This window comes from Hipposideros armiger, unplaced genomic scaffold, assembly GCF_001890085.2.
Source record: "Hipposideros armiger isolate ML-2016 unplaced genomic scaffold, ASM189008v1 scaffold_732, whole genome shotgun sequence".
NCBI classification, from domain to species: Eukaryota; Metazoa; Chordata; class Mammalia; order Chiroptera; family Hipposideridae; genus Hipposideros; species Hipposideros armiger.
The window spans coordinates 327797-337784 of NW_017732082.1; the positions used below are offsets into that span (position 1 = coordinate 327797).

Consider the following 9988-nt stretch of genomic DNA (forward strand, 5'->3'; position numbering starts at 1 on the left):
TGCAAGCCAGGGTGTGTAGCCTCTGCGGCCTGAGACCTGGTATGAAGTTCCCAGTCCCCTGCCCCCTTCTCTACCCAGGGCCCAGTGTCAGGGGCACTGGCAGGGCTGACTTCATGTTGGTGCCTGTGCGTGCGTGTGCATGTGCCAGAATTTGGGGTGTACATTGGGGGCTGGAGGTGGTGGGTACAGGGATATGCTGGGACTGATTGAAGAGCACAGGGAGAGGAGCAGAAGTAAGTCCTCTGGTCAAGCTCAGAGGCAATCTGGGAGAGGTTGTATTCTCTTATTTGTCTTGAGAGTTGGGTAGAGGAGGCTGAAGGGAGGCAGGGGACATCTGATCCTTGCTAGAGCCTCACGATAGTGCCCAGGGGTGACCGGTCTGAGGCCCTTACGCCCCTGCCCTGTCCCCCCAGGGCTGGCCAGCCGCTTCTAGCCCGTCGCTTTTCCTCTGGCAGCATGCGCCTGCGTCCCGTCAGGAGGGGCAGGCTCTACGGACTCCTCTCTCCCCCGTGCCTCGCCCCCCAGCCAGTGGGAGTGAGTTCCAGGACCTCCACGAACCTTTCAGGCCATTCATTAGCCCCCAAGGAGGCTGGGGGGGGGGGCTGGCAAGGCCTTAGAGCGGAGAGCAGATCAGAGCCTGACTCTTCAAACCATTAGGACTTGGCTCATTCAACTCTCTAGTCCTTGCCAAGAACGTGAGGGCCCTGAGGGCTGGGAGGGAGAGCTGGGGTGCTGGAGGGGTGGGGTGGGGTGTTCCCCAAAGCACGTCCTCAGGCAGTGGGGTCTGCAAGCACCATCTCTGATCTCAGCTCAGGCTGCTGCACTCTCCACACAGCCCCCCCTCCCAACACACATACACACACCCCGTCATCATTCTGTGGAAAAGTGTAAACTGCCATTTGGTAAATAACAGCCCATCTGGATAATATTTTTACACTGTACAAAAACATGTCCACACCTATTGTCTTCTCTGATACTTGCTACATCCTGTGATGTAATACCAGGGCCAGTATACATTTTTTAACACAAGAGACTGAGTTACAGAGAAAGCTCTTTTTTTCCAGCATTTTTGCCCTGGGTTACCTGGTTAGCCTGAACTGAAGGCCTGGTGATCTAACTTCCGCTGTCTTCTAGATGGTGTGCTCGACACTTCGGGGCCTTATGTTTAAATCTCAGCAGCCCTGCATTAGCCCCATTTCACAGGTGAGAGGAACGAGGCTCCGAGAGGTCAAGCCACATGCTCAAGGTCACACAGTGACAGAAATGGGTCTCATATTCTGGCTGATCCCAAATCCAGGGCTTATGCTGTGGTATTGGCAGAAGCGCCTTAACTGCCCTGGGTGGGAAAGTTATCTGAGGTGGACTGAAAGCTAGACACAGGCCCCTGCTCCCCCAGAAGACAGGCTGTGCTTTTGCTTTTTTTTGGAGCCTTACAGAAAATCTCAGTGTGACTTGGGAAAGACAGAGGGCCCCATCCCCCACAGGGCTCTGGGGAGTAGGTGGAGGTGGTGGGGACAGAGCTGAACCGGGTCTCTATTCCTCAGGACAAGTTTGAGTTCAGGTCTCAACCTGAGAGGTAGGTGCAGCAGAAGTGCTTGAGGGAGCCAGGCCCTGTGTCCTCTGGGAAAGAGAGGTCTCAGGTCTGAGGGAAAGAGAAAGGCGGGAGGGAGACCAGGCAGGCCGAGCGCCATGCCCAGCAGGGACCCCTAGCGGAACATCCATGCACACTGAGGCCACGGGGCCACAAAGACCCTGAGCAGATGCCTGAGCCAATCAGGGGGCCCCCTGTACCTGCCGGGGAAGTGGGCCAGGGAGGGTATTCACTGAGCTTCCAGCTTATTTGCATGTCCTAATTAACCATAAAATGAACCCCCGGGGCAGAGTTAAGCCATCGATCTCTGCTGACTTCCACAAGCTCCCCTTTGTACACAGTGCTCCCCACTCCTACACTCCCCTGCCTTGCGTAGGCCCCAGGCATTCCCGTTGTCCTCTCCCCTCAGCTTCAGTAAAACTGTGTCCATCACTGTCATGGCGGGAGCCCAGAAGGGGAGGGAAAAGAAAAAATGATGGAGGGGGGGCGTGTAAATGAATCGGCCATTAGCTTTCATTAGCAAAGCATGACATGATGGTTAGGGGCATTACATCAGCCCTGTCAGGACCCAGGCAGAATCCCCCCACCAGAAGTCATCATTCCACTTGCTATCCATGCCTGGCTACTATGGGAGGACAGGTTTGGTGGCTGTTCCTCCACTTGACTGGAGCAGATATGGACCATTTGTGGGGTAGTGTGAGAAGCACAACACTGGATGTCAGTTGGAACTGTTTTGGTCCCAGCTGTGCCACTGTGACCCTGGGCAAGTTGCTTAACTTCTCTGAGCCTCTCCATGAAAATAAGAGTAACAGCAGCCACCTCCAGAGTGTGGTAAGGAAATAAGAACGCAAAGATGACGATGCCAACATCTGTCAATCATGTTAGCAGCAAATGTCACTCTCGGCCGAGCGGCACGTTGGTTAAGAGCTGGCTTGGGACGCCAGAGGGCCCCGGTTCAGATCCCACATATGAGGGCCAGTGACACTGCCCTCCACAGCTAAGATGCTGAACAACAGCTCAACCTGGAGCTGGGCTGCCGTGAGTTGATGGCTACGGCGTAGGCTGGCTGCAGTGGGCTGCCATAAGCTACTGTGTGTAGCCGGCAGCCAGCATGAGCAGCTGGCAGCCAGTGTGAGCTGCGAAGAGCCGCCGTGAGTGGCCGTCCAGAAGCTGGCGACTGATCTGCCTCGCCCGGGAAGAGCACAATGACGGTGCCAACTTAGGCCAGTGAAGCAACGTCCTCCACAACTAGACTGAAGAACAAAAGGACAGCAATTTGTCTGTTCCCCTTCCCCCAATTCCCCAGCGCTGTTCCCATCCTCCCAATTCCCCAATTAAAAATCTTAAAAAAAAAAAAAAGTCACTCTCATTGTTTTGTTCTGGCCCACGTTAAAATTTCATTCCCTTGCATTCTTCTAACTGGTGGGTGACGTTGCTCCTTTCTTCCCATGGGGCCCTGTGAGTCAGGAACTGGGTCCTTCTCATTGCTGTGTTCTTTACAGCAATGTTTAGTTCCCATAGTGATCCCTGGCATTGGGAGGTGCTCACAAAGTTTTGTTCGATTGGTCTGATTTGCTGTGACTGGTCCAGAAACAGGAGTCACAGATGAATGGCCAAGAAGTGACTTGGTTTCCTGTAGAATCATTTTGATCCAGAGTGGGTGCCCCGTTGAATTTGCTGGATGGCTTCTCCATCACCCAGCAGCCCAAGGCTCCCTCCTCTCAGGACTCAGAGAATCAGGACTCTTCACACGCATTCTACACACACACACACACATCACCACCAACGACCAAAGGCAGCCACAGCCAGTGGGCCTTCACCCAGGACTGAGATGTCAGAATTCTGTGGTTTCACACAAAGAATGGGCAGGGCTTGCTCCCCAGGAAGGGCTAGCTCGGTGGGCAAACTCCAGGGAGAGGGGCAGAAAGGACAGGGGTTTGGGACAATCCTGTTGCAAATCCTGGCTTGTTCATTTGCCAAGAGGACCACAATACCTTCTAGGATCGTTCTGAAGTTTGAAAGACGTGTTGCACACACTGCTTGGCAAATAGTGAGCTCTCAAAAAAGAATTAGCCTTTCCTCCTGTAGCGTTGACCACCAAAAACTACACATCTACCATTTGATTGCGTAGGAATTTGGGAGTGACCCTACCCGCCCGACTGGAGCTATGGAAGAGCTCATTCTAAGCCCCCTCCCTTCATCCGTCCTGGGGGTGGGAGGTGGGGAGGGGGGGTAGAGGGGTCCAGGATGCAGGAAGCGCCTTGTTATTTTTCTTCTCCAGTTTGCTATCAATGCTCTGAGGGCAGGAAGGAGTCTTGCCTCTAATTGCAGCTGTCACCCCTCATCAGGCAGAGGGGAGATCAGCCAGGAGGGGAGGGGAAGGGGAGGAGAGAGGGTGTGCCTTCCCGGGCTGGCTCTGCCGGAACAGGGACCTGCATTGTTTTTTTCCCAGCCAGCGGGTGTTCCCGGCCAGAGTAAGGCAGGCTGGTGGCTTACAGGGGGACGGCTGGGGTGGTGTCGCCGCTTGGGCCACGTGCCCACCACCACTGCTTCAGAAGCTGAGCTGCTGCTTGGGGCCCTTTCCCTCCAGCCGGGCTGGTTCTGGCTCAGGTTGGAAGATGAGGCCCAAGGCTGCGCCTGGTGCAGAGGGAGGGAGGCAGGGGATGGAGCTAGGAACTTGAAATGAGTGCTTGGACAGTCTATCATTTGGGCACACCTTGGCCTCACTGGAGTATTCACACGCCCTATGTCCTGGGTGGGGGTTCAGCGCTGGAGACAGGGTGTTGGGGAGGAGTGTGTGTGCGCCCAGGGCCCAGCTGCTGCTCTCGGTCAGCCCTGGACTGGGCTGTGCTTGGACAAGGAGCAGGTCCAGCCTGCCTCCTCATCTGGAAAGTGGGGATAATACCCGCCTCACTTGCCCACTTACAAAGGCAGTAATAGATACGAAGAGGCTTTCCAATGTTTAAAGTGCTATACAAATATTATCGTTCCTCTATTTTTGGAAAGACAGTGGAGGCTACCCCAAGTACTCCGTATGCCTACACCCCTTATTCAGCCATTTCTCAGGATCCAGGTTCCTGAGGGGGGGGGGCGGAGTGTGAGATTTAATTCCTGTGCCTGCGAGAGCGCTTTGCCAGGGAAACAGTTATAAGGCTGGGACAGGAGAGACTTTACTGGAGGCCTCTCTGGGGAATCTGAGACCCCAGTGCCCTAACCCATACAGAATGTTAAAAAGAGGTCTTTGGGGGCAGTGAAGGAATGTCAGAAGGATTTCCTGGTTCCCTCCCCCTCCCCTGCTGTTACCTCCAGCCCCTTGTGAGACACACACACACACACACACACACACACACACACACACACACTCACCTCTTCCACCAGCCAGCCCATCACAGCCTCTCCCAACCACAGTCCTGCCTGCCCTGCCTCCTCTCCCTCCTTTCTGGGGCAAAGGAACTTGGAGTTAGGCTTTTGAAAGCCACTTGCCCACCCTCCTCCCCAGAGTCCCAGCTTCGGGACCTGGCCCTTTTGGGTTCAGTTCACTTTCTGTCTCTAGGATTCAGACCCAAACAGCTGTGTTAACATCAAAGCCAGAGGGCGATGCTTCCAGGGCCTTGGGGAAACTTGCGGAAGGGCTCTCCCCTTGCCTGGGCTCCGCTGTGCCTGGAAAGGGGAAGTGTCCGGAGCCCTTGGAATGGCTCCGCTTCTTAACCTTCTGCGAGCGTCCAGCTCGGGGCTCCGAGGATGTGGGTGTCACCCAGCCTGGTTTCTCCTTCAGCAGCCGGTCCCGGTCAGGCCGCACGCTCCGCAAGAACTTCCTGAAGATGTTTGCTGTCAGCGTGAACCTACGGCTGAGCTCCCGGGGCTGGCCCCTCTGTCCCTTGGACTCTCCTCCTTCCCCAGCCTCACCCTTTTCCCCACCCTTTTCCAGTTCTGGCAAGTCCAGCCAGTTGCCCACCAGGTCTGCAAAAACGTTGTCACCCAACACCAGAGGCTGTCGATTCCGGCCCCGGGACATCAACGTGGAGGTCCAGTCATCTGGTTCCAGCAGATCTGACCCCCGCTGGGCACAGCGTTGTTGCTCTGGCTGCTGTGTCCTGGGCTGGGGGGTCAGATCCCTCACACACACACTCCTATGGGATGGACACTTGCTGCTGTCGCTGCCGGGAGAAGATTGGCTGGAGGCAGAGTGTGTGACAGGCCTGGCATGACCTCTGCCACCCTCCCATCGAGAGGGCTGGGGCTGTGTCCGGGGACTTTCCGGGCAGCCTGGGACAGGACCCCCTCCAGAGATCTCCAGCTGTTCCAGGGCTGTCTGCACCTGCAGCAGCTTCAGCTCCTGCAGAGCTCCCATCATGCAGTTCATCTGATCCTGCAAGCCGTCGCCCACCTCCTTCATGGACACCTGTGGGGCAGAGAGAGACCACAGGGCCTGTGAGCCATGGGGGTGGGGGGGGGACGGCTGCCCCTCACTGGCCCTGAACCTAGACTGCCCTCCCTAAACACGCATCTCCAGAGTCATTCAGCCTGCCACTGACCCTACCTCTGTCCGGCCTAGGACAGTGCGGGCCGGCGCCGGGAGAGGAGGAAGTTTAACAGCGAGATGGCTGCATCGAGGAAATGACATTCACGGCCGCTGACTTGCAGGCACTCCATCGACTCTGTATAGATGCACGTGTATAAATAAGCCTATATCGAATCTCCCCAGCTGCTCCATGACGGAGTGACTATTGTCGCTCTCCTTTTACAGATGGGGAAACTGAGGCACGTAACTTTCTCAAGATTACACAGACAGAGGAGGAGCAGAGTCAGCTTGAGGGCGCACAAAGTTGTGGTGTGGGCAGACAGTCTTGGTCATTTTCTGCATCTGTGCTCTCTTCCTCCTCTGAGCCTCCCTGAGATGATGATGATATTTTATGAGCCCTTACCATAAGTAGTAATATGAATTGTGCTAAGGCCTCTACACACCTCATCTCATTTAATCTTTATATAAACCCTCTGAGGTTACTATTATTGTTCTCATTTGAACAAAGGAGTTAACCCTGGCGGGGGTGAGGTGACTTGCCTGAGGTCGCACTGTTCATAGGGCTGGACTCAAGCATAGGACATCTCACCCCAAACGCCCCAGTCCTAGCTACCAAGCACTGCTCGTTGCGGCTGGCAGTGGGACTGGCTTTAGGGGACCTTCAGGGAAGAGGAGCTCAAATCCCCGGAGAGAAAGGGTCGGTGGGGGCTTCCTTTCACTGCTGCTCACATCTGGCTGGTCAGGGGTGAGAAGGGAGGCCGGGAAGCTCCTGTTGGTGGAAACCCTTGCCCAGCTCTCCCCAGCTGTTCGCTCCCTTCCAAACACCTGTCCTGTCCCGGCTGCTCAGCCCTGGCTCCAGTGCTCTCCCTGCCTTTTCAGCCCAACTGGCGCTGCTGCCCTGGCCCAGAGTGGGGACACTGGAGGCCAGTTCCCCAGCCCCTTTGTGGGCGTCGAAGGCCCAAGTCCCAAGTGCCAGCTGGAAGGGGCTGAGAGATTGACTTGGGTGAGGGCCGAGTTTGGAGGCTGGGCAAGGGATGCTTCGTCTGATAACATTCACGAGGTTCCGTCCTGGGCCCAAGCTGCCTTGGTCCCGCCAGCTCCCTCCCTAGATCTGCTCAGGTTACCAACAGCAAACCTCCTGTGCGGGGACCATCTGTTTCTTAAGCCCCCCAGAGACCCGTGGAGATCATCTTACCTCCCGGGCCTCGTCCTCATGCGCACAGCTAAGCCCACAGGGTGGAGCGCTGGAGGGCTTGGGAGAACGGTACGGAGGCTGCAGGGCTGCACAGGCAGCTGACCCTCTCAGGCTTCAAGGTCAACCCCTCCCCTGCCGACCCCAGCCTTGGCAGGGAGATAGGCCTGGCGGAGCTCTCCTGAGCCAGCAGCACTAATAGACAATGGAGGACTGACTGTCCCTAGGGGCAGAGAGGCCTTTGCTGAGCGGGGAATTGCCCACACTCCACACATTCCCCCAGACAGAGCAAGAAGTGGCGGTGTTCGGGGCCCTGACTGCCCTGGGGTTTGCCAGACTGCCTGGGCAAGCACGCTCCACTTGGGTGGCAGCAGCGAGAGACACAGCCTGTGGGGTGACTGTGCTTGCTGATGGTCCCTCACTCCTACCTCTTTGGCATTCAGCTCCCTGACCCCTCCCTTTTGGCTGCAGCTGGGAAGACGCAGCACAGGGTCAGAGGAGACACTACGCGCCAAACCGAATTCCTCAAGGTCCCTTCCAGGAAACTGCTTCTGTGACTTCCCGATGCCTGCCCTGTCCCTCATACCACTTTCCTCCTCACCCCAACCTGGAACCTCAGGCCATCTTGGGCTCTTCCACCCAACTGCCCCTGTTCCTATCCCCAGATGTGTCACATCTGCCTCTCCATCCCCTGAAAGGCAGAAGCCTCCTCGAAGGCCTTCCAGCCACCAGATCGGCCTTCCCAACACACATCTCTGATCACGGCACTCACCACTCAGAATCACATCTCTACTCCCACATCATCACTTCTTCGGCAAAGCTGAAAAGGCTCTTCCCTGTATCCAGGGACTCGAGGCCCTGCCCCAGTCCCTCTAGACGTTGAAATGCTCAGCCACTCAGGCAACATTTATTGCGGATGTACTACTTGAGGGAGGGTCTGAGATCTGTACATTGTGATATTTCCCCAGACCCTAGCCATCATCACCTTGCATTTGCTACATACCCACAAAGCATATACTGAGTACCCCCAGAATACCCCCCAATCATCCCTCCAGACTGCTTGCTGCCCTCAGACTGTAACTCACCACGCAGGGAGAGTCAGGGATACATCTCAAGGTTTCATTTCACCCAGAGGCAAGGAGTCTGAGCTAGCAGGCTTCCTTCCAGAAGGCTGAACGCAGTCCAGGTCAGAGGCGGTGGGAGGAATGAAATGATCCCATTCAATCTCTTCCAACATGGAAAAATCTTTAAGACATAATGCTGACATTTTGTACCATTTTCCAGTGAGGATGAATGCGTGGATATGTATGAATTCAGGGCTGCCCATAACACAGAGGCCCCATTTAAGTAAACAACAGCTGAAATTACACCCACATGGAAAATGATAGTCTGTATTGGTTGAGATCTTGGGTTCTGGAGACAAATGGGACAGAGTTCAAATCCCAGCTCTACCATGTAATAACTGTGTGATCTGGGCAGGTTATTTAAGTTCTATTTTCTAATTTCTCCATTCTTTCCTTTCATTTAAAAATTTTTTTTATTTATTTTTTATTTTTTTTAGATTTTATTGGGGAGTTGGGGGAGGGGAACAGTGTTGGGGAGTTGGGGAAATGGGACCAGCTAAGTTGTTCTTCAGTCTTCGTTATGGAGGGCGCCAGTCGCCATCTGGTTTCCCGTCAGCAGCTCGTGGCCTCTAAGCTCAAGGTGCTGTGTTTAGTCTTAGTTGCGGGTGGGCGTAGCCACCATCCCATGTGGGATTCGAACCAACAGCCTTGTTGTTAAGAGCACAAGCTTTATCCACTGAGCCATCCGGGCAGCAGCTCAGCTCAAAGTGCCGAGTTCAGTCCTAGTTGCAGGTGGGCGTAGCCCGCCATCAAACAGGCAGTCTTGTTGTTACACCAGCTGAGTAATCCTGCTACCTGTTGGCAGCTCAGCGACAGCTCAGCTCGGGCGCAGTGTTACTGGCCCATATGGGAATCGAACCAGCAGCCCTGTTGCTCAGAGCTCGCACTCTTAAGACAACTCTTAACCAACTGAGTCACTTGGCTGGCCCTCTCCATTCTTTAAAATAGGAATAAGAGTTCCTGCCTCGAACAGTTTTGGACAGATTGGCTGAGGTAGTATGTGTTTCTGTGTGGCCTAGAGGTGAATTTGGGCTGTTATCTGATTTTAAGGCTTCCTAAGAACTCCCAGAACATTTCTTCCTCAGTGAACCTTAACGTAGAGTAATGACTGGATTCCATTCATCCATGTGGTCTGAGTAGAATCACATCTCCTGTCCTGTCCCTTCTCTCCCACCCCCACCCCACGCAGAGGAAGGAAAGGGGAGCCTTGGCATCCTCCTGCCCATAGTCTCACCATGGAGTGTTGACATGGAAGGTGAGGAGGCAGCTGTGAGCCGGATGGGAGCGGAAGAAGGAAGCCCGAGTATAGGAAACGGGGAGGCCAGGGAAAGGGGGAGGCAGGGGCGTCAGCTGGGTCTTAACTGAGCAGTGAGCGGCCTTTCCCACCCAAGGGGAATGATGTCACCCCAGGAGAAAGGGCCAGGGGGCAAGCTGTTGTCTTGTCCAGAGCGTGGGACCGGCTCGGATCCCAGGGTCTCTCCTGCCTCAGAAACCCAAGAGGGAAAAGAGAGAGAGAGAGAGAGAGAGAGAGAGAGAGAGAGAGAGAGAGAGAGAGAGAG

At 55.1% G+C, this 9988-nt stretch overlaps 1 protein-coding gene across 2 annotated transcripts in view; it reads right to left on the bottom strand.

Moving 5' to 3' along the window:
• Positions 1-2895: 2895 nt before the first annotated feature.
• Positions 2896-9988, bottom strand: part of INKA2 (inka box actin regulator 2) — a 14285-nt gene continuing 7192 nt past the window's right edge. Inside the window, exons 2-3 of one of the 2 annotated variants that reach the window (XM_019627451.1) lie at positions 8391-8550; positions 2896-5993 (exon numbers count right to left, since the gene is read on the bottom strand). In XM_019627451.1, coding sequence (XP_019482996.1) covers positions 5148-5987 — 840 coding nt within the window. In that variant the 5' untranslated portion in view covers positions 5988-5993; positions 8391-8550 and the 3' untranslated portion in view covers positions 2896-5147. The remainder of the gene's footprint in view (positions 5994-8390; positions 8551-9988) is intronic. The other variant, XM_019627450.1, reaches the window with a different exon arrangement.